The sequence below is a fragment of the Anabrus simplex genome, chromosome 1 (genome assembly GCF_040414725.1).
Source record: "Anabrus simplex isolate iqAnaSimp1 chromosome 1, ASM4041472v1, whole genome shotgun sequence".
Lineage (NCBI taxonomy): Eukaryota > Metazoa > Arthropoda > Insecta > Orthoptera > Tettigoniidae > Anabrus > Anabrus simplex.
The window spans coordinates 1,240,763,676-1,240,789,313 of record NC_090265.1 but is presented as its reverse complement, the minus strand read 5'-3'; the positions used below and the strand labels follow the sequence as shown (position 1 = coordinate 1,240,789,313).

The 25,638-nt window shown below is 40.4% G+C and overlaps 2 protein-coding genes across 5 annotated transcripts in view; one reads left to right on the top strand and one right to left on the bottom strand.

Moving 5' to 3' along the window:
* The window catches only part of mal (maroon-like), a 216,094-nt gene extending 201,564 nt beyond the window's left edge, over nucleotides 1-14,530 (bottom strand). The window contains exon 1 of the mRNA XM_067152044.2: nucleotides 14,134-14,530. Coding sequence (XP_067008145.2) covers nucleotides 14,134-14,188 — 55 coding nt within the window. The 5' untranslated portion in view covers nucleotides 14,189-14,530. The remainder of the gene's footprint in view (nucleotides 1-14,133) is intronic.
* Nucleotides 14,531-15,028: 498 nt separating this feature from the next.
* Nucleotides 15,029-25,638, top strand: part of mub (poly(rC)-binding protein mub) — a 339,328-nt gene continuing 328,718 nt past the window's right edge. For 3 of the 4 annotated variants that reach the window (XM_067137631.2, XM_067137630.2, XM_067137627.2), the window contains exon 1: nucleotides 15,029-15,156. The gene's annotated coding sequence lies outside the window, so the exon portion shown is untranslated. The remainder of the gene's footprint in view (nucleotides 15,157-25,638) is intronic. The other variant, XM_067137629.2, reaches the window with a different exon arrangement.

Sequence of the window (25,638 nt, the reverse complement as noted above, 5' to 3'; positions counted from 1 at the left end):
ACTTCATTAAATAAGTGTATAGAATTGGATGAAAAAATATCTGTACCCACAATCATCAATGATCTGTATTTAGAGCTGTTTCCCAGGTGGCAGATTCCCTTTCAATTGTTTGCCTAGTCTTTTCTTAAATGATTTCAAAGAACATGGAAATTTCTTTGTATTCACAATACAAAATAAAGAATTTAAAAAATGAAATGCATGAAAAATAGGTACTTATGCAGTACTATACATGCTTATTATATTACAGTACAAAACTTACACAGTTAATAATAATAATAATAATAATAATAATAATAATAATAATAATAATAATAATAATAATAATAATAATAATAATAATAATAATAATAATAATAATCGACACAACTCAAATCTTCTACACAGACTTGTGATTTTTCATATTTCTCAGAAAGTAACAACTCCACAAAATATAGAGAATTAGATGTAAACATATCTGTGTTCACAACAAGTTGCCTACATATTATCATAAAACAAATGTTAAAAATGAAATGCATGTAAAATTACCACTTTGGTACATTCAATACTTCCTTATTAACTTTCAGTATAAAAAAATGTACTTAATAATAATAATAATAATAATAATAATAATAATAATAATAATAATAATAATAATACAATAACAACAACAAAGCTGACATAACTCAAATTTTATACACTAACTTATGATTTTTCACAGTTCTCTGAAAGTCACAACTCATATATATATATGTATTAAAACATTCAAAGGTAGATATACGTAAAGGCAAAACTGAAGCATCAGTAGAATTATTGTAGAAGAAGTGGCCCTTTGTATAGATTGGAAGTATTGTCAGAGACCTTTGTCGAGAAATATCGGTTTTAGCACATTCATGCTTACGACTTTAGCAGCGGCCTTGAACATATTGTATATATGACATACGTTTTTGTGCTTATGTTTACGCCCTAATTTCATTGGCATTACGTATTATCACATTGGTAATCCACAAACAATTTTATATGAACCATTTTAATTAGAACTACGTATTTTTAATGGAGGCAGTTTTAGTCTCTGACAAGATAGTTTTAGTATGATCATGACAGTGTTCCATTAACATGTTTTTAATAATGTATCAATATTCCCATTATATGTACCAAATTTTAATAACTAGCTAAGCTTTTAGCTTCTATTTGTAATATTATATGTACTTTTGAAGATTATTTTAGGCTGAAGATGCCCTAAATTGAGGGCAAAACATGTCCCAAATAAATGTTATTGTGTTTATGTAACCACTATAAGTGGAAATAAAGTACTGAATAGGTAGATTAATGAACACCTTCATTATTTTTGGAATGTCCAGTGTACCGACAAAGAGCCGTAAGATTTCATATAAGATTGCATACACGCTTAAAGAAGAGCGGCCGCGCGCGACATAAGTTCGGCTCAGGTAGCTGCCATTGCACAGAGTACAAACACTGTACATTTGGTCTGAGTTTATATGAGAGACCCTGTATACAAGTATTAGGCATATAATGGAAAACAGAAATGGATCATTTTTAAATCAATCCAGAGGAAAACGCTAAAATATTACCTGAAAGACCAATTACACCAGGAGGAGCTATTGCAGACCACAGCAAAATTTTATGATGCACTTGGATTGTTATCTCTCCTATCTCTTGTTGGTAAACTGTATTACATGGAGCAGGGAATCAACTGGAAAGAGTCGCTACATGGAGTGCTATGGAATACTTGGGCATCCGCATTACCTTCTCTGTCACAGGTACAAATTCTATGATGGCTAGCTACTTCAACAGAGCACAGGACTCGGATCCATGTATTCTGTGATGCCTCAGAAAGGGCATATAGGACAGTTTTGTATTTTCACACGAACACAGAGTGCAACTTCCAGATTGACTTAGTCTACAATAAGAGCAAGCTCGCACCAGTCAAGAAGGTAACCTTGCCACAGCTCGAACTTCTAGTGGCACTAATGAGGGAATGACTACTGTCTTATTTGTGTCCAGCCACAGGCCATGATGTCACTCAGGCGATACTGTGGACAGATTCTCCTGTAATCTTGAGTTGGATATGTAGTGACTCGAACAGATGGAAGACCTTTGTTTGCAACCGAGTAATGGAGATTCAATCATATGCAACTCCAAGACAAAGGAGGCACTGCCCTGGAGAAGAGAATCTGTATGATAAAACCTTACACAAGGACTTCTTAGTGACCAGATATAGTTCATGCATAGGTGGTGAAGTGGGTCACCGTGGCTTGCATATAGTGAGCAATGTTGTCCACCCGGTCCTCAAACTCTGGTCCAGCAAACTTCGCACAAAGAAGAAAAAGAACATAAACACGTAATGAAAGTAATCAGATATCCCAGCCTTGTTGACAGCTCCAAGTTCAGTTCCTACTCGAAGCAGATTCATATAACTTGTTGGATACTTTGGTTTGCACACAACATTCGTCATTGAGAAAAACTCGCAGGAGAGTTAATAACAGGGGAACTCACAAAACCACATACCTACTGGATAAGAGCTGTTCAACAGGAATGTTTTGCACTAGAGCTTCAGGCACTCCAGTATAGACTGATTAATTTGTCTCGGGGGTTTTCGTACTGTGCGGACCTTCCTAGCGAGCAACAAAATCCAATACTCCTAGATGGCTCTCATCAATTCACGATCCTACTTATTCGGCAAACACTAGTAGGTTGTATCATTTTGGAGTCCAGATGGTGTTGTCAGAACTTCGGAAAGAATTCCTGATCCTTGGAGCCCATTAAACTATTAAGAATGTCCCGTATGGATGCTTTCATTGCAGAACCATGAAAAACCTAAGAGGATAACAAATTGAAGCTTCACTACCTGCAGATTGGGCGAGTCCATCAAAGCCCTTCGCAGTCACCAGGATAGAGTTTGCCGGTCCTCTTTATAGTACGCGAACCTTTTCTTGAGCCCTGAACTTCATAGTGCTGAATGGGAACTAGGGCTCAAGAAAAGGTTCGCGTACTACACATCAAAGTGGTGGGCATGAATATGGAAAAGGCCTATATAGCCCTGTTCACTTGTGCTATTACATGCACTGCACACATAAAGTTATGTTCCAATATGGCCACTGATGCATTTTCTGATGGTTTTCCAGAGGTTCGGTGTATGCGCGGACTCCTACATACCATTTATATGGTCAATGCAAATACATTTTAGGCTACTAATGCAGAAAGGCATTATCATCCTTGGAGATGTATCAATTTCTCGCAAAAGATAATGTCACCTGGAAGATCATCGCCCCATGGGTAGCTTGGTGGGGGAGGATGGTGAGAGAAGATGGTAGGCACAATTAAGTGACATCTACAAAAGGTACTGGAACAATCAAGACTCGCAGAAGAACAGCTCAGCACTATTTTAGTCAACATCAAAACTGTGGTAAACTCAAGGTCGAACTGAACACTGCTGAACACCTGACTCTGGCACACTTTCTTATTGGTAAAGGACTCTTAACTATATCCACAGAACTGGAACTGACTACTAAACCTGTCTTGACAAGAGAATTCAAATTGCAGCAGAAACTAGCAGACAATTTCTGGAGAAGATGGTCCAAGCAGCACCTCTTGGAACTCAAAAGCTTTCATGAAGTTCGAGGTACGTCCATAAGATACACTGTGTTCCAACTCGGAGATCTGGCCCTAATTCAAAAGGATGGATGCCCATGTCATCTATGGAGAAGAGGAAGAATAGAGAGGCTGCTGGAAGGAAGGGACCATCAAATATGGACTGTTGTTCTTCTTACCCTCTTACAGCAAATAGCCTGACCGATTCAGCTGGTCATCCCTCTGGAGGTTGACTAGTGTGGGGAGAATATTGGGAATTAATAGGTAGTACAAGAGAGTATCTTCAGTATCCTTCATCGATCATGTGTTACATCTTAGTTTTAAATTCACCGTGTCACATGTGCTGTACCTTTGAAGATCGAGATGAGTTATAAACTGTATTGTTTTCTTCATTGCTCTCCAATATATCATGACAACAAGCACTGCTCGCATGGTACACGTGTTTATTGAGCTGCGATTTAGCAGTTATGATCAAAGCCAATTATGTCTTAATTCATTTCTCCTTGAAGCAGAAGGTTTGAACTTTCAAATGATATACTTTATTTCGACAGTGTATTATTCAAGTGATATTCCAAGGAATGTTCATCTCTGCCACCAGGGGCAACTACTGCATCTGTCTGCTATCTAGCACCTAGTATGCATACTTTTTGCATTACACCTTCCTTTCCTCTCAGAGAAAAACCAGACTGTCAATATAACTATAAATACTGTTTATTCAGGGCTCTCCTGATATGTTTTTTTTTTCTCGATCCTTTTTACATATCACCCGCTGTATTGCATCCCCCCCTGTTGTGTGTGGAGATGGCTTCTAGAAGCAAGTGCGGGTTATCGAGCTTGTAAATAGAGGATGTTTAAGGAGAACAGTTGAGTGATTCTGATGAAAGTTTGTTAGATTCATATGGGGATTTGAGTGATATGGATGACAATGCTGTGCGCAAAGTTGTTGGTTCGGAATCACATAAGTGACACTGCACAGAATGACAATGTGCATGTCACAGCTAATACATTTCGATGGGAGAACATGTCTAATTACATGGGACAAATAGACCAGTTTATAGGCAACCCAGGACCTCAGAACGAAGCAGTTGGGGAATGTGATGGTGTGAACGGGGTCTCTGAGTTGAGGGATGATTCAAGACGTTCCACAACAAACTCAACTATTAAGGTAAGATAACATCATATTTTCTAAAGGAATAGAGTACATGAAAGTGATAGTATTACTTAAATCCATAAAATAGTACAAAAATTTATGCTGCTTTGAGCAAAATCTTGCCCAAATCTGAGAAAATTTAAATATGGGCTCAGGACTCCTCCTGCAGCACAGCAACGACTGGACATTTGAATCTCCTGCGCTGAGGGGTTAATCACCTTGAGCGGGGAACAAACGTATCCATGGGGTCAGCCTACAAAGCGATCAGACTATTGAAATTTCAACCGTATAAAGTAAGGATTTTGCAGGAACTTCACCAGACAGATTTTTCTGCAAGAATAAGTTCTGTAAGTGGTTCCATGAAGGTGTTTACAATGGAGATTTGGATCCACAGCTAACGTTTATGTCTGATGAGGCATGGTTTCATCTTTCTGAACATGTAAATTCTCAAAATCAGCAATTGCGGAGAACTAAGAATTTGTATATTTTGTACAGGAAGTGCCATTGCATCCCATGAAAATAGGGGTATGCTGTGCGGTAAGTGTGTGGCGGATAACTGGGTCGATATTTTTTCAATTACCATGTGAATTCAAAAATTTTGTTGTATTTTTTAATGAAATGACACAGGCAAAAAAGGATTATGGATATTTCCAACAAGACAGTACCACAGCCCATACTGCTCTCAATTCTACAGACACTTTATGCCTAGTTTTCGATGACTAGATAATTTCCTGTGTATAAAGGAAAGGGTGATAGATATAAGGTGAAAATTACAGGCCAGTAAGTTTGACAAGGTATTCTTTCTGATTGTATTAGACATGTTTGTGAAATTAATAACTGGTTCGATAGAAGGCAGTTCGCTTTTAGGAAAGGTTATTCCACTGAAGCTCAACTTGTAGGATTCCAGCAAGATATAGCAGATATCTTGGATTCAGGAGGTCAAATGGACTGTATCGCGACTGACCTGTCTAAAGCATTTGATAGGGTGGATCATGGGAGACTACTGGCAAAAATGAGTGCAATTGGACTAGACAAAAGAATGACTGAATGGGTTGCTATATTTCTAGAAAATAGATCTCAGAGAATTAGAGTAGGTGAAGCTTTATCTGACCCTGTAATAATTAAGAGGGGAATTCCTCACGGCAGTATTATCGGACCTTTATGTTTTCTTATATATATAAATGATATGAGTAAAGGAGTGGAATCAGAGGTAAGGCTTTTAGCGGATGATGTTATTCTCTATAGAGCAGGGCCATCCAAACAGCGCTCTGGCCACGCTCCAAGGCAGTGCTCCGAGTGCATTGGTGGAAGGTAGTTTTGCTAGGGGTGGGAGGAGCTTGGCTGGCAGAGCGAGCAGCCGATCTATCAGTCACTAGTCTAGTCCAATACGCTTTGTTGACAGAGTATAACTAAATCAGTTTTGCAGCTGTCATAAAAATGAAATGAAATGGCGTATGGCTTTTAGCGCCGGGAGTGTCCGAGGATAAATTCGGCTCGCCAGATGCAGGTCTTTCGATTTGACTCCCGTAGGCGATCTGCACATCGGGGTAGGGATGAAATTATGATAAGGACGACACACACACCCAGACCCCCTGCCAGCGAAATCAATCAAATATGGTTAAAATTTCCGACCCTGCCAGGAATCGAACCTGGGACCCCTGTGACCAAAGGTCAGCACGCTAACCATTTAGCCATGGAGCCGGGCGCAGCTGTCATGACTGAACATCATAAAGCAGAATGGGAAATTTCATTTTTCTGTACAGCTTATAAAGGGCATACCAAATGTTTAGTGTGCCACTGAGATTTAGTGTGTTTAATTTAAACACAATTTGGAACGGCACTACAGTGCCAACTACAGGGATGATTATGCTGATTTGACAGACGCCAGTCGCTAATCGATGTTGGAAGAATTGAAAGAAAATTTCAAGCAGCACTATTCTATAAGTATTAATTTTTTAATTTTACAATGATTGTTTACAAACGGGAATGAAGAAATGTTTGAATTATCTTAAGAACACTAAAACTGTGACTTGCCGTATTTTTTTCTTTTGACAGGAGATTGAGGAAAGTGAGGTTGGTGGACTCATTTTACGAGCAATCTATGAATGTTCGCTGCGAATTTCCAAAGCTGAGGAACTCTTCATGGAAGGGAATTTAAACAAGGAGTGCCTAATGAACGTGGCGGCATGTATTTGTCCTGCGGAGCTAGTTGAGAAATTTGACAAAATCTCCCTTTCTCCTCAAACTGTGGCTCGCAAAATAGACAATATGGCCGTTGACATAGAACAGCAATTAATGGACAAAGCAGCAAATTTTATATCATTTTCCATCGCCCTCGACTAATCAACCAACACTGCAGACACAGCTCAGCTCGTTATTTTCATTTGAGGGGTGGATGACGATCTTCAGGTCACCAAGGATTTCCTAGACTAGGTAGCTCTCAAAGACACCACTACCGGTTTCGAAATTTTCCAAGCTGTCGAGGGTATTTTTGAGTCAATGGGATTAAAATGGTAGCTCCTGCTTTACGTGGTCTACGCTCGGGGGTTCCTAAGCTATGTAAAAGTAAAAATGGCTGAGAATCGTAGCACCCTAATGGCGGTGATCCATCGTTGATACAGCAGGAGGCAATCTGTGCAAAAGTCGCCAAACTTAAAGACGTAATGGGAACAGTTGTGTGAATGGTAAATTTTCTTCGCACCCATGGACCCACGCACCGTCAATTCAAAGAGTTCTTGGATGACATCGAAGCTGAGTATCCGGATATCCCGTACCATGCAGTAAGATGGCTGAGCAAGGCGAAGGTGCTTCATCGTGCTTTTTGCTTGCGGAACGCAATAGATACCTTTTGTGTCATGAAAGAGCGGCCCGATGTTCTTTTGCGTGATCCTAAGTGGGTGGCAGACTTCGCATTTTTAAGTGACCTTACTGCCCATCTGAATACTTTGAACACTTCGCTTCAGGGCGAAAAGCACAATATCTGCGATTTGGCGGAAAGAATTCAAGTGATCAAAAGAAAATTGATTTTGTGGGAAAACCATATGCGTGCTAGGAACACAGAACATTTTCTATAGCTTGAAACAGTGAAAGAATGTGTCAACTTTGATGAGCACTTGCAGGTAATTCGCCAATTACAAGAAGAGTTTGAAAAGAGATTTTTCAGAATTATCAGAACTCCAAGCAGTGTTAGATGTATTTGTTTGACCATTTTCTCTTAGAGCAGACAGTGCTCCACAATTAAGAGTTGATTGAACTGCAGTGCAATGTTCGTCTTAAAGATCACTTTCTAATGTCACGAAGTTTAGAAGAATTTTAAACAGCGGCTTTCCGCAAGAAGAATACCCCCTTTTGCATCAACGTGCATGTAAAGTTCCGTCAATGTTCGGCTCAACGTAAATTTGTGAGCGTTTCTTTTCGGTTCTTAAGCTTACTAAAAGTAATATCGTGCAATGATGAGCGATAGAAACTTTCGCAATTCTTTAAGAATAGCTGTGTCCAGAAATATTGTACCCAATTTGGAGAAGATTATATCCTCCAAAACTAAAGGCTCGTAAAAACAACTGAGCAAAAGTCACTCAAGGTCTGTACTATCTGTTCATATTTGTAAAATTTTGTTGAATTTTCCTCTCAGATATGTTCAAATTTCAGATTTGAATAAATCACATTATTCTTTACTTAATACTTGATTTCGTTTCCTGCATATTCCATAATTGGAGTATCTTTCGATTTATATACGCAGTATATTTGTGATGGCAAAACAGCCCTATCAGTACGATGTCAACAAATCCACAAAAGCCGTCGGCCGCACGACTGTACGTACGTATCTAGTCAGGGCGGTCCGAACATCGTCCGTCTGTCTCAGGTCTCCTCGCTGCCCCAGTGCAGTAGTGGCAGGGGAAGGAGCGCTAGTTTGACTGCCCAGTGTCCCAGAGCGCGGGCGCGCTCTCGGAGCGCAATGACTGGATGGCCCTGCTATAGAGTAATAAATAAGTTACAGGATTGTGAGCAACTGCAATGTGACCTCGAATGTGAGATGGACAGCAGGCAATGGTATGTTGATAAACGGGGTTAAAAGTCAGGTTGAGAGTTTCACAAATAGGAAAAGTCCTCTCAGTTTTAATTACTGCGTTGATGGGGTGAAAATTTCTTTTGGGGATCATTCTAAGTATCTAGGTGTTTATATAAGGAAAGATCTTCATTGGGGTAATCACATAAATGGGACTGTTAATAAAGGGTACAGATCTTTGCACATGGTTATGAGGGTGTTTAGGGGTTGTAGTAAGAATGTAAAGGAGAGGGCATATAAGTCTCTGGTAAGACCCCAACTAGGGTATGGTTCCAGTGTATGGGACCCTCACTAGGATTACCTGATGCAAGAACTGGAAAAAATCCAAAGAAAAGCAGCTCGATTTTTTCTGGGTGATTTCCGAAAAAAAGAGTAGCGTTACAGAAATGTTGCAAATTTGGGCTGGGCAGAATTGAGAGAAAGAAGCTAAGTTGAGCTCGTCAGTTGGGACTTAGCACACCTCCCAAGACGGAAGGCTAGTGCATACCGTGGAGGCCACTGCATAGGCTACTTGAAGCCACCAGCAGTGCCAATGCACTATGAGAGCTCTATGGCCTCTACGGTATGCACTAGCCTTGCGTCTTGGGAGGTGCGCTAAGTCCCAACTGATGAGCCCAACTTAGCACATGAGGGCGAAATGCAAGCAACCAAGAATGAGTTAGCTGGAAAATTTATAATGTCCAATAACAGACCACTATATTGGTATTATAAATTTACTCATCCAGGACAAATATTTTAAGTTCCCTATGGGAATCAACATCTATATCATAAGTGGTATGTTCCGAGCTGTCAGCAGAGAGATGGCGTGGAATGACATTAGTAGACGAATAAGTTTGAGTGGCGTTTATGAAGATAAAGTTGGAATTCAACAGGACAAACTGGGGCAAATATTCATTTATAGGAAGGGGAGTTAGGGATTGGAATAACTTACCAAGGGAGATGTTCAATAAATTTCCAATTTCTTTGAAATCATTTAAGAAAAGGCTAGAAAAACAACAGATAGGGAATCTGCCAACTGGGCAACTGCCCTAAATGCAGATCAGTATTGATTGATTGATTAGTACAAGTTTCACAGGGCAAGTTGGCCATGCGGTTAGGGGCGCGCTGCTGTGAGCTTGTATCGGGAAGATAGTGGGTTTGAACCCCACTGTCAGCAGCCCTGAAGATGGTATTCCATGGTTTCTCATTTTCACACCAGGCAAATGCTGGTGCTGTACCTTAATTACGGCCATGGCTGCTTCCTTCCCAATCCTAGGCCTTTCCTATCCCATCGTCGCCATAAGACCTGGGTGGACAAATATGTCTGATAGGTCCTGCCCTTAGCTGCTAGTGGCTATACGTCGCACCGTATTATGGCGACGATGGGATACAAAAGGCCTAGGGGTTGGAAGGAATCGGCTGTGGCCTTAATTAAGGTACAGCCCCAGAATTTGCCTGGTGTGAAAATGGGAAACAACGGAAAACCATCTTCAGGGCTACCGACAGTGGAATTCGAACCCGCTATCTCCCGGATGCACAGCTCACAGCCGCACGCCTCTAAATGCACGGCCAACTCACCCGGTCTGTCCTTAGTTGAGGATTGGTTCCTAGTACAGTCCTTGGCATCTAATGGTATATAAATATTGGGGACAACCTAATGTGGATCAGTAGATTCACTGGCACATTAATGAACCCATCCTAGGCAAAATTCAGGCACCCAGCAACTCTACACGTACAGCAGTTGAAAGGGTCATTAAACCCAATTTTTAAATACTACAATAAGCAATTGTTACACATGTATAGAAGCCTTCTTTGCAAATCGTTGCATTCTCCCTCTCTAGCCTGTCTTCTTTCTGCTGTTCTTCTTCACGAAAGCCCTTGAAATTATTAATTTGCTGTTGGTACTTGGTTCTATTAGCAATGTCTACATGATTTAGTCCATTTTTTTCAGATCCTGACCTCCCTGAATCACTTATCACATGTGTTAGATCTACTATCGAGTATAGTAAAACTTTTCTTGGTCAACCGCTTGTCATCCATTTTAAATAGGTGACCATTAAACTTCAGTCTTCACTTCTCAATGGATTCCATCAGTTGTTTGGTTTTCTGCTATAGTTCCTCTTGTTCTTGCAACCTGTATTGTCCACCTATGATCTTTGCGCCCATTATTGTTAAAAGAATCTTCCTCTCAAACTTCTCAGTTTTTCCTAGACTAGCCTTTCCAGTAATTCTGAGGCATTTACTTCCATAGAGACATTCAGGTTTAATCACTGTATTGTAATGTCTGAGTTTAGCTTGCATTAAGATTGCTTTTTTTTCTTTCACAGGTTGAGTTCTTCAAAATGCTGCAGCCATTGTATCTTGCCTACATTTGTTAGCTCCTCTTTCATTGGATCCCATCAGCAAAATCTCACCGAGATATCTGAAGCTGTTAACTCTTTCAATCTAGCCATACCTTGTCTTTAGTTGTTGTGGAGCTGTGAGGATGTTCTTGTTTTTTTCAGAGGAAATCGTAAGTCCAGCCTTTTCTGTTTGTTGTTTCAAAAGATTTATCTGTTCTACATCTGTGTTTCTAGAAAGAATTGCTAAATCTTCAGCAAAAGCGAGATAGTTGATCTTTACATGGTTTTTTGAAACTCTACTGTCTACTTGGTTCAGTAAACCTTTCTTGTTATGTTCTTCTTCCCATTCATGGATAACCTTCTCCAACACACAATTAAAGAGTGTCTGTGGTAGTCCATTGCCCTGCCTTACTCCTGTTTTAATTTCAAACTTCTTGGAGAATTCACCTGTGAAATTTACTTGAGCAGTTAGAGTTAGGGTCTGCTTTATTATTTCTGTTGTTTTGTCATCCACTCAATACATCAATTAACACTTTGCGGTCGACTGAATCACATGCTTTCTGGAAATCTACGAAGACCACTACCAGATCTTATGGGGTGTAATTTTCCATGACTCTTTTCAAACTCCATATCTGCTCAATGTATGTTCTTCCTTTCCTGAAACCACCTTGGTATTCACCAAATAAGTGACCTATTTGCTCCACTAGTCTGGTCTGAAGGGCTTTTGAAAGTACCTTATATGCTATAGCTGGCCCCATGGTCTAGGAGTAGCGTGCCTGAGGTGCAAGATGAAGGTGGTACATCTAGACAGACGGGCGCCCTACCAACGAACAGCCAAGAAGGTTACTGGTCGGAACGAATCAGCTCTCAAAGTGGGGCAATGTTACATGCCAGCCCCGTGGTAGCCCCTTTATTGGTATTATAAATGTACTCATTCAGAACAAATATTTCAGGTTCCTTATGGGAATCAACATCTTTATCATTGTGGGGTGGGGCCGGACTTTCCGTGTATTGTTCTTGGTGGTCGGCTTACCTGCGAGTTCCTGGGAGATTCAACGGTAATATTCTGCCTCCAGTGACATTGCAAAATTTCTGGGCCAAATCATGCGAGCTATAACAAGGGAGGCTAGCCACAGACAGTGAATCAGTGTTGGACTCCGTGGGGGAGTCGGTGTGACACTCACTGAGTTGGGGTTTGGTGGCTGGGCTAAGGGTGACAGAGTTGCTGGCTGTCGCCAGTGTCCCACAGAAGTCTGAACGAGGAGCTGGGGTTGTAGTGTTGGAGAGACCAGTGAGTGTGTAACTGGAGGTGACAGAACGGTAGGTTATACTGTGTGTTAGTGTAATTCTGTGGACTGTGAATCGCCGTGAGCCAGCGAGGAAACACGCTATCGTGAGTGCGAGGATAAATGGACCTGTGTTAATGTTCGCCGTTGTATCGTCCTGCTGTAGAATACTGTTGAGCTGTTCACTGCATGGGACTGTGCGAAGTACTGGACTATCATTGGAGTTGAACCGACAAACAGTCATTGTGTGTTGAATAGCCAGGGGTACTCTGTTCAAATCCAGCTGTCTATGCACAGTGACTGGACTTGGGGGAGAGTGAAAGTAAGAATTAGTGTCGCAGGTAAAGGAACGGGCTGGACACTTGCTGCACCATAATGTAGAGAGATTTGTAAATAGACTGGTAATTAGTAAGTGTGGTTAATAACTGGTTAGAATTGTTTGTGTTGGAATATATGAGTGTCAATTTATTAGGTCATCCTGAAATAAATTAGAGTAATGAAACAGATGGAGTTTTATTCATAACAATATGAATGTTGGCATTAATAGTTGTTCATCATTTCACATGCCGGTGTTCATGTTAACCATTCCCCCCTCCAATAATTACGCGAAGTCGTCGCGCCTGGTAGTTGCTGAATGTCGTCTTGAAATGCCAGTAGTAACGGAATGCGGCCACACGCTCCCCGCAGAAAAGTGTGAGGCGGGTTCCCTTATAATTTCGGTTCCTTGTTTTGTCACCTATCACTCGGACTCTGCTTTCCACGCTTGCAGTTCAGAGCCGATAATTGGCCAACGGCAATGATCCGAAATTTCTTCGTAAAATGAGAGCATTACATTATGTGATATTACATTACATTGCTAATATTACGTAGCTACATTATTACAATAAAATGCCACTACATACCGGTACATGACTTCTGCTGCCACCAGATACTATGCTTTGTCTGTCACGTCTTTTCGGGAATACATCCACGAATTTGACACTTAACGCCTCCATACCGACAACAGAGAACAGGTTGCCCGGATTGCTCCGATCGCACAAATCGAGTGCATCGCCGATAGATTGGTTTCATATTACCCCTTAGTGAGTGCTCCTTCATCTATTTAGGAAGCGACATAGAGGGAATATTGGATCACGTTAAATTGCTTTCGTTTCGTGTTACCCCGTGAGCGGACGGCCTTTTGTTCAGACATGACCTCACACAAGCTACTTTGCACAAAAGTCTCAGTTTAACAGCGTGTACAGACACCTTTGAGTCTTGCGCCTACCATCAGATCTAATTCTTCCACGGCCTAGTTGGCCGTGCGGTTAGGGGCGCGCAGCTGTGAGCTTGCAACCGGGAGATAGTGGGTTCGAATCCCATTGTCGGTAGCCCTGTACCTTAATTAAAGCCACGGCCGCTTCTTTCCCACTCCTAGCCCTTTCCTATTCCATCGTCGCCGTAAGACCTGTCTGTGTCGGTTCGACGTAGTCACTAGGAGAAAAAAGAGAAAAAAAAAACAACAAACAAACACTAGATAGACATATCTTTTGGGGTATCTTTGCTTCGTGGAAGCTTGGCTCCACGTCCTCAGAAGATAAAACTTGACCGACCATCCATTTACAAAACCACTGTACGGTTTCATTGATCAAGGAACAAACACCGTAATGCTTAAACCATACTAATGGATGAAAGATTCTTGTGACCTGGACGTTGCCTTCTTTGAGAGAAAGTAATACATACCTTTGAGGGTAGGAAATTCTTTGGCTCTAAGTTTGTCAGCTCCTTCGGAGTACATTTTTAATATATTTTCTTAAAACCAATGTCCGTAGCGTGTTTGCTCTTCTTATACCACGTAAGTTAGATATTCGGTCGAGAAATACATTCTTTGATCAACACAGTTATATGAATACAATCTACACCTACATACACTTCCAGCTACCCATATGAACAAGTAACAACACAGCTGACTGTGTAATATACTGTACTACTGGAGTATACTTATCGCTTAATGTCGGTCTGCATTGCATAACTTACAAACTCTTCAACCTCACTCCCACTAAATTGTGCATCAGTGAAGCGAATCATTTGTGATTCCTCATAGTCACAAGACAAATATTTCACGATATGCCCGTGAACTGCTAAGGTACATTGTATAGTATATTGGTATTACTTTACAATCAAAAGCGACTAAAGGACTAATGGAAGGAATGAGACCTTGACATAATGAAACTATTGTTTCTTTTTCTCTTTGTAAATCAGTATCGAATTAGAATACGATTTTATCTGGATTAATTCTCAAGGCAATGCTTAATAATTACCATCTTTAATTCATACAGACTCAGGTTCATAATACGAATTCGGGTAAATAATGCATGAAGTCGATAAATTCCTTTCAATGGTGCAGCAATGCAATGGTCAAGGAAATAGTTCCCATGAAACCTGAAAGGGATTAATAGGTGACTGAATTGAGTACCTTGTTGTGCTGTCTTCTATTAAAATTGAACAAGTAGTATTGATAAGACAAAGCAGCAAGCAGTAGTGACGAAATTCTGATTCAAAAATTGCACTTGCGGAAGGATATGCGTTCTGTTCGCTGCGCAGTTCCCATTTCCGACGCCATATTTTTTTGCGCGTCCACTTTGCCCTTGGAACAGCGCTGTCAGGCTGCCGGTTTTAGTGTTCCTTCATTGTGACCTGTTTCTGTTCCCCGGAAACAATCCTGCTCATTCCTGGACCTGCCAGTCTTTTCCTGAGTGTATCAAGGTACGTTTTATGACTATACCTTTCTCCATGTATGTGAATTTTTTCTACAATATATCCTAAATCCGAGCCTGACGAACAAGCTTATAGGTTTATGGCCGCCATAATGGGAAGCCTGTTTCCTTTGGGGTTTAATGCCGGCCGGTAAATTGTTTCCCCGGTTTTGCTGATAATAGTCTTGATTTTCGTCATTTTTCTGTATAATGTGTTTTACTAGGAAGTTTCCGTGAATAAAACGATCGAGCGCAAAATGTGTTAAGCACGTGCCGGTTTTCCCATTTATCATCATTATTTCGATTATGTTGAAAATTAGGTATAATTTGGGTTGAGAAAAGCACCTGTTTACTTGATATCCGAAAAAGGGTTGGGGTGAACAGTATTTTATCACTTTTTATGATGTATGACGTTCCAGTGTATTTGCGCGGGCTTTTCATCTCATCACTGTCAACTTTTCTTAATTGGAGGTATTGGTGTGAATGTTTACCACTTCATTTCAAGTGATTATGCTTGGCCATTTCATTCGTGGGGGCCATGAATTCGAGGCTTGTTCGTAATGCGACGATCATAACCAAGCAAAATGGTAACAACATGCTTCCTTCCAGAACATATACCCGGGCCTAGCGTGTTGTTATATTCCTTGTTTTACCCTATTCGCTTAAAGGTATCTGCTACCTTCATCATATCCTATATCTCCCTCTATTTAATTATCTTGTTTACCTAAAAGTATCCTTGAGTTAAGGATTCTGCAATAGCTGCTTTTTTTTTCTTTTGCTTGTTACTATAATAGTATAGGCTATCGGAGAGTATCGTGGAAGATCAAGCCTTCTACATAGTTCGTGTAATTGAGGTGATTGATTTTTAAATTAACGCAATATAACTAATAGTAACTAATGTTCATTGTTGCTAGTATGGTGTTCTGGGGTTTGGCCCAATTGATCATTCAAGAAGGCACCTGAATGTTGCTGAATTTGACAGGCAAACATATCTATTGAACAGTTGAGGGTAAAATTTTCTTATTTGACGTGCAAGTGTAATATAATAGTGAAGGTTAAATGATGCCAATCTTGACTCACATTGCGCATAGAGGAGAGATGTGTTATTACGATTGCGAAGGTCCCACCAAACTGCTCCCAGAAGTCTTAATGATGCATAAATCATTGTTGATACGTTCAGTAGCTACTATAACTGCCATAGGCTGAAATATGCAAAATGACAATCATTCCCAGAAATCAGCATACGTAGATTTAGTTACAAACTACTGCATAGGAAAAAATCCTAAACAATGCGAGTCAATGGCTGACATGAGCAGAGCCCCCTTTATGGCAGTGGGAAAATCCCTTTGAGAGGCTCTTTTGCTCAACACCCCAGGGTGGTAATTTTGTAGAGCTTCCGCACATGAAGTGGGTGAAAAAAGCAAGATTATGCTTTCCAGGAACACCCCCATCGCCCCAGAAGTAGGTAGAAATTCAGTATGCACAGTATTAGTTTTATAGCATCATAAAGATATGATATATTACAAATCTTACGTGGAATACCTTGTAGAGGAGAGATGTGCTCAGTGCGACATCCAAGAACCCACCTGCTGTCTCCCGGCAGTACTTTTATAACTTAATAGAAATTATGCCGCACCATTGTTCGCTTAACTACACAGCAGTATTTCCATTGGGCGAGAGGCAGTCGTATATGACGTCATCCCAGCAATTGAGTAAAAGAATTCCATTACCAACCCGCGCAAAAATATAGTACGCAAACCATTTCTTGATCCCCGAGCTCCATTGTGCTGAATGGGAACTTGGGATCAAGAAAAGGTTTGTGTGCAATACACAACTGAACACAGTTTGTAAACAAACAATATACAACACAGAAGAACAATAATTCCCTATTCAACTCAGCTTAATGTAGTGGAGGGTATAGCACCAATCCAGACCAATAGCTTTGTTACAAGCTGCTATCACCGTACAAAATGCTAGAGGCCTAAAAGCCGCTTCGCGGTCTTAACCTGGGGGCTTGCGCCCCTAGACCCCCAATCCTTGATTGTAGCCCAATGCCTTTGTCACTAACCGGACCTAACGAATACAGACCAATGGCTTTGTCGCTAGCTGGACCTAACTAATCCAGACCAATGGCTTTGTCACTAGCCGGACCTAACCAATCCAGACCCAATGGCTTTGTCACTAGCTGCTATCACCGTACAAAATGCTCGAGGCCTAAAAGCCGCTTCGCGGCCCTAACCTGGGGGCTTACGCCCCTAGACCCCCATTCCTTGATTGTAGCCCAATGCCTTTGTCACTAACTGGACCTAACGAATCCAGACCAATGGCTTTGTCACCATGCGGGATTCGTAAATTTAAAAGTAGCGCCACTGCACTAGGACTAGTTCTTTAGACGAACAATTGGCAGCCCTGTCCACCACACGATCATCGCGAGAAGTTGGCAAGAGACAAATGACAGTGCAATCGCGCCTTAATGTGTGTGCTGATAAAAATTTTAGTTACTGAACTTTAGTCCAGAAGTATTCTTACTTATACAGAGGAATTAAAACACAGGCACTGTAAATCTCTGATTTGCCACAATATTGTGTGTTGCTAGTGCTGGCTTGGGTCTGCTGTTGTGAAGACTAATTTCTTTTTGCCTCCAATAGAGCTTGCATTGTGTGTGCCCACAGGGTTGTGGCCTTCATTTAAAATAAGAAAGACGTAGTTCCAAATTTTCGTGCTGTGTGTCCGTAACTTTACTGTCTTGCCACGTTAATTTTTTGTTGCATTTTAGCAAGACTCTGTGGGATGCTAGAGGCTTGTTCGTCACTTCGTGGCCCTAACCTTATGCCCCCAGACCCCGTTTGCATGCCCCAGCCCACCCCAATGGGGGAGAGGTCGTGTCTAGTATTTTTCAAACAAGGACAATGGACTCGGATAAAGAGGATTATCAGGCAAGTTGGCCGTGGCCGTGAGCTTGCATCAGGAAGATAGTGGGTTCGAATTCCACTGTCGGCAGCCCTGAAGATGATTTTCTATGGTTTACCATTTTCACACCAGGCAAATGCTAAGGCTGTACCTTAATTAAGGCCACGGCCGCTTCCTTCCCACTCCTAGCCCTTCCCTGTCCCATCGTCGCCATAAGACCTATCTGTGTCGGTGCGACATAAAGCAAGTAGTAAAAAAAAAAATCACTAGCAAAAAGAAAAAAGCTGAAGAGGATTTGGCCTTTGTTATTGCCACTGTTGTTCTTGTTATGATTTAGAAATGTAGTTTTATTAGGCACATTCCCCCCTGTCATCCTGCTCATTGCTTCAAAAGCAAGTATAAACTTGCGCCCCTGATTTCCGACTTTTCTGAAATTTTTACAATTCTCGATTGTACTGGGAGCGGAGGGATGGTAGTTTCTTCCGATGCACTCGCGGGAACAATTATGGATCATTTCGAGTACCTGGAAACTGTTGGCTTTCTTCGCTTTCTCTGTACTTCTTTGAGACATCCCACAAACAAGGCCTTTCTGTTATATCATTAACTCCAGAGTAATCTCCTTGCTCCTCCATTTCTGACTATAAATTTTAGTACTGATATAGTGCAGAGAGAACGATATACGTGCACGTACTGTATTTGAAGCTTATAGCGAAGAGAACTAGAGTTGCGGAGTGTTGTAACTATAATCGTACTTCACGAGAAGTACGTCATTTAGGCTATCTGTTGGCATGGAAACAGCATGGAAGTTGCCGAAGCTGTGCCGACATCTCACGAACAACGAATTGACTTGACGTGTTTTCCATTCGGAGCGGAAAACACGCCAACATGTTAAGTGTTAACCACAACATTGAGTTAACATGCAAAGTTAATTCGAAGAGACAATCACAATTGTAACATGTTAAATTTAACATGTTGGTGTTAAATGTTAATATGCACATGATATTGTCTGGTATTTGCCTGGACACAGTACATGAAGTGAATGGTACAGGGTCAGCGTCGCATGCTTAAATGCCCCCTCACATGAAGGGAGAGCTGCTATTCGTGGCTGTCATTCTTAACCAGAGCTTCCACAGGTTCCTTAGAGACATTAAATAGTGATTCAGTGATCATCTAGAGGCCAGTTCGCTGCTTTGTTACTGTAAACCTTGGCTTGTCCTGAAAGTTGGGGATGCTGCAGTGGTTTCGAACTCTCTAGACCTAACCAAAGCAGACCAATATACTTATCACTAGGGCCCGGATGTTTGTGACCTAAAATGTTACAAATATGCAAGCATTTATGACCATAAAGTATGAAAATATATATTTTCGTCACATTTTTGAAATATTTCAAAGTATATTTTAAAGTAAAATTATATTGAGAATATACTGCTCTTAAAATCTAGCACATTCAGTAATAATTTTTATTACATTTTGAATTTATTTAATTACTCAATCCAGAGGTCACTCTCGACTCTGCACAGAATGAAATAAATGTCGCATTTTGATGGGCGATCAGAAAGAATTGCAATACAATTACAGGTTTTCAAATAGGAACAATCTATTTTCACGCATTGTTGACTTGTAACGGGCAAAAGACCGCTCAACATCGCAGTATGTTATTGGGGCATATATCATTACTTTACTTTTCGCAGCCCACTACTCGCTACATTCAGTTCAAAGGTGAACGACTGTCGTTTGTTTACACACTTGCGGCCTGTTCGGGAAGGATGTTGTGAAACGGTTGTGCGGGCGATGAGGATAGGATCTGGACAAGACCATTGGCCTGGGTGGTTAGGAGCTGCGAAACGGCCCTAGGAGCCTAGTTTCGTCAGGACACGATTGGTCTGGACGGTTAGGATTCTTGCCGTGGACAAGACCATTGGTCTGGACGGTTAGAAGCTGTGAAGTGGCCCTAGGCCCCTAGTTTCGTGTGGATACACGATTGGTCTGGATGGTTAGGATTCTTGCCGTGGACAAGACGATTGGTCTGGGCAGTTGGGATTCTTGCCGTGGACAACACCATTGGTCTGGGCGGTTAGAAGCCGCGAAACGGCCCTAGGCCCCTAGTTTCGTGTGGAAAAACGATTGGTCTGGAATGGTTCTTGCCGGTTAGGATAGGATCTGGACGAGACAATTGGTCTGGATGGTTACAAGCCGCATTATTTTGCATGGTGTTTTTTGTGTGTGCTTTTATTCAGCCGGGGTTGGTAATGCAAGGTATTTATCAGCATTGATGGCAATGTTACATTCCGTTCACATTGACCAGTGAGAATGCAAGAAGCGACTTGACCCATGGACGACGGCGGCTGCTGCTCTATTAGGTTATGAAAGTAAATGTACTTCTGGGGGCAGGATGGTGGGTTCCTAGACATCGCAATGAATCCTTCTCTCCTCTAAAAGGAATTCAAAGTAAGATTTGCATTATTTTTACTTCCTTATAATGTTATAAAAGTTGGGCTGCGGGTTGTAAAGTTACACCCCTTGAATTTCTGCACTAGTAGTGGAGCTTTGATGAATATTTTTTTCTCTACTGAAATTAAGTTATCCACATCAGGATAATTTCCACAAATTTTTTCTGCAATGCTATTTAATGCATGTGCAATGCATGTTACATGCATCATTCTAGGGTAGAGAAGCTGCAGACCTTTGCCAGCTTTCACCATATTGGGAACTGCATCAGAGACTAGAAGTAGAACATTTTCTCTCTTAACTCCTTCAGGCCACAACAGATTCAATGCATTATCAAAGGTTACCGCAATTGTTGAGTGGTTATTTCTGTCCAGTGCTTCTCGGGAAATGAGAAATTTTCCTGCTTGATCTCCTTAGAACACCAACAATGTTTTGTCACGTATCTCCCTTTAGCGTTGGTGATTTCATCAGTAAAACCTATCTCTTCATAAGCGACGCAGGATCGTATTCTATTTCGAACATCTTAATAACAGGTTGCCACGAAGTTCTTCTTTAAAAAAATGCAGAAATGCTGATTTAACTTTCTCCAGTGGTATATCATCAGACATACATAAATCCTTGTTAAAATCTAAAGTTTTGCTTGTCATAGACGGTGACCCAGTTCTTTGGAAGAGGAGCTGTTGACAGTTCTGTTGTAACATTTCGAGCCAAACTGTTTTTGTTTTGCTGTACTGCAGTGTTTATCAACATCACTTTTTAGCTTTTATTTAAATTTCGCACAGCTTCATCATCGTCATGGAGAACATCATCCACTGTCCATCGCCTGGTAACTAGATCAACTTTGTAGGTCTTTTTCCCTCCACCTGCCTTTTCAAACTTATTCTGGCTGTTCTTGTTCTGCTCCCATCATCACCTGCCTGTTCCACCGTAGTCTGGATGTGCTGATCCGGTCTAATAGGGATGTCTTTATTCTGGCTTCTTTCCTCACTTCCTCATTTCTTAACTTCTCCATCTTGATCTTGGATAGTGGATCTGAGAAATTTCATCTCTGATGCTTGCAATCTTGACAAACCTTCTTGTGAGGGTGCACGCTTCCGTACCATAGGTCAGTATTGGTATGAAATAGCTGTTAAACATCAGTTTGGCCGGTTTTGGAATCATGACATCTCATAAGTGTTCTTACTTGTTTGTAGAATTCTGATCCCTTTTGCACTCTGTAATTTCCTTTCTGACCAAATCACTGGAGATTACACTTCCAAGGTAAGGAAAACTATCCTCACACTCTAGCTTGTGGTCCTAGTTTTACACTTGCTGGACGCCCTTCTCTGTTGACTGCCATCACCATTGTCTTGGTCTCGCTGATGTTGAGGTTATATTCCTGGGACTGGAATTTCGATACGTTGAGTCTTGTCTGTACTTCCTCTTCTGTTTAACGTATTCACAAAGACTCTTACAAGATGCTGTCAGTTGGTACAATTATTTTTATTTACAATTATTTATGAATTAACACACGCACACAACCTTAATCGCTGTTGGCACAGACAAAACACTTGCATCACAAACTGACATTTAAAACAAACAATTGCCGATTTCTTCAATATGGCGACTGCGTTTACCGCATGTCACGAGATACAAGTAAAATCTTGCTACACTGTAACTCGCTAACCAGTAACTCTCTTCCAATAACCTAACAATAACTAGTTCAACAACTAAATTGTCACCGTCAAGATCATCTCCTTATATGTTTGTCTGGCCAGGCTTCTAGAAAGCTACATTAAAAAAAAAAAAAACTACCTTTGTGAAAATCGGAGTGCGTAATACAAAGATTGTAATGTACAGAATATTCTCCATCGTTCTCTTCACCTGTTATCATTCTGGAAGTTACAGTGTGTTTTGCAATTATGGATTACAAATTATATACAGGTAAGAATAAATCATATTAATTTACAGGTATTTACATTAACGAAACTGATACCAATGTCTATGTACAACACATGTTCCATGACATAGCCTGACACACAATACAATCATTCGACTACGTAAATAATAATACTAAATGGATATACATCACTTCATAGCCATACATTCAAGTAATAATAATAATCACAAAATAATAATAATAATCCCAATCTTCAATTAATAATAATTCGAGCTCGATATTTGCATTAGTTACTCATGGGTGAGAGAACATTGTTTTCAAGTTATACCTGTTATCGCACTTGCATCATATTTCACCCCAAGTCATGATACCATCAGCAAAGGCCACTGCATTCAGTTCACCTAACTTTTCCTTGACATTCTTCATTATATTGTCCATAACAGTGATGGACAGTAGTGGGGACAGTGCACTTCCTTTGTTGAACTCCACTCTTGGTCTCAAACCATGATGATCGACCTTCCCCAGTTTGTACACAGCTAGTACAGTCTTTGTACATCTGAATTTTCTTTACCAGTCTTTCAGCCACATTTCTTTTCCTCAGACAATCCCAGATCTCTCTTATAACTCTATCATAAGGTTTTTCTGTATCCAGGAATGTTATGACCAGGTACTCCCAATACTTTCCCATTAGCACGTGGTTGCTAAAAATTAGATCTGTGGTTCTGTTACTTCTGAATACGTATTGCTCTTCCTCTAACTGTGGTTCAATGATGGTTCTCAATCTCTTTTCTATGATCTCTAGAATTTTTAGCCCATGAGACAGCAGTGTTATTCCTCTGTAGTTGGTGGGTTGTCCTTTTGCTTCCTTTGCATCTGTCGCTTTGTACTCATCTGTCTTTTTCTATACAGCTTACCCTTCTAATTCACATAAATTATATTTCAAAGAAAGATAGTTGTAAGAAATTACAGAGTACAATTAGATGTGAAAATCCATCGAGACAACTGCAAGCAGGTATGCGAAATTGGAAGAAAAAATTAAACGTGACAAAAATATGAAGATTCATGGGGAAATATGACCGTAATATGAAAATAAACAGAAAATGATAAAAACGTTAAAATAGTCAAAATGTGACTGACACTTGAATATGCACAATTTTAGTCACTGTACATAAAATCATGCTTAACTTGTATTTTCCATGGAAATAATGTAAAGAAAAAAATGACATGTTATAAACATCAGGGCCCTACTTATCACGCTACCTAGTCCCTATATGGGCAAGCTATTTTTTTTTTTTTTTTTAAACCTTTGAGATACAGGTTCTATTTCTAACCTATTTTTCAGACCAGGTTTAATGGTTTAATTTTCTAAATGTGTAGGTTATTTTTACTAGCTGATTTGGGGTGTATTGTTTAAAGGAAAAGCAAAATGAGTATTTTTCAAGTATGGAAGATCGCTTGAGCAGCTATTGTAGAATTCTAACTACAGGTGTAATGATTACTTTGAGCATTTTGAATTTGCTCATTGGTGGTCATTTCTGTGTAGCAGTCCAGTGCCATGCTATTAAATGTGTCCATAGTTTCCACTGAACCTACTGTTTAACTCCTATTTTGGTATAACCTGAACCTATTAGTCAACATGTTATAGTGGCACATTTTATACATGGTTTTGGTTGGTAGCTGACAGTTGTAACTAAATGGATGTCTTTAAGCAGCTTGTTTGAATTTGCATCAAGTTCTGCAGTTGGCATTCAAGTTTTTTATTTCCTATTAACACTTCAGGTGTGATGTTCCTGGATCCAAACACCCCCATGCCCTCTCCATTGTCTTTATTAGCTATACTGCCAGAATCATGGCTTCCCTTTGGACCATGGCATTCTTTGTCCCTTTTCTACCTCCATTTATTACTGAAGGAATCCAAATTAGCAGCCTATCACTAAAATCCACTAGGCCTGCGTTCTTTCATACCTAGCCCTGCCCTTTTATTTGTGAAGTCACCTGCTCTTTAGTCTTAAATTCCGTTTCACTTTTCCAAATTTTCCACGACAGCCTGACGGTTAAACAATATTATGAATAAACATGGTTTGAGGACTCCCACAGGTACCCTTGTCATTATTACCACTCCTTTTAACCTTCATTGTAAATGTACCTACTTTGGTGAGTGGAAGTGTCAAAATAAATTTACCAAAGTCCAGGTAACAACAGTTTCTCAGAGTATTCTTAATGCTCTGCATGCATCAGTAAATTATGTACAGGTGAGTATGAAGGAGGGCATGGGTTGTTGGAGCAGGATCTTTTACAGAGTTTATTTGAAAGCAACTACCTCTGGTTGGAACTGATCATGGTTGGGGTAGGCCTATGGTTTAAAGTCTACAGTTATGGGAGATTAAATACTTCTATTGGATAATTTTGATTGCTCATAGATGTACTACAAACATTTCTTGATTCATATTAGTTTTTGTTGTAGGTGGCCCTTTATTCCTTTGAATTTTGTTTTTATTTATCATGAAGGCACAGTATCTGGAAGAAAGCAACCTTTTGCTGGGTGCAATGTAGAGTGCATTTCAGTGTCGTTAGAAATAGTTGATTAAAATCTTCCTGGAGTTCAATGAAGTTATAAATGACACTGCACTCAGAATAACTCAAAATTCAACTTCTGATGTCCAGGTGAGGGCTGGTGTTCAGAATCTTGGCCGATGACAGCTGCACAGAAATTGATTAGCATTATTACAGTAGTCACTATCACCGTTGGAGTTTCTCTCAGCATGCAGTTGCCTGTTTATATCAACACTATCACTCGAATTATGACCTTCAACATACTCCTCTGTTGGCTGAATGAAATGTTCATCCAAATCAATATAATCCCCACATCCACTTAAATTGTCCACACACTGAGCCAAATAAGTCAACAAAATCACTGGCTACCAGTCACCATTTTGCATTGCCAGACATATAGCTAGAGAAACACGTGAAATTCATTTTGCATAAATAAATAGCGTGTGCCGTCTAGTGATAAAAATAGAAACTACGTTATTTACTCTATGGAAATACCTGTGGTGTTGAAAACATTTAAGGTCTTTAGGCCTTTTCAATAATGAAATCATCAGCACTTGACCCCATTGTAGCAATGGGCTCATCAGTTGGATTGTTACATGCTGGCGGCTGGTGCGCCGTTGAGACAACACTGCAAGCTTCCTATGTAGGACAATGCAGTGACTGCACAAGAAACATGTGCTTCCACTTGCATAAATGCCTGCA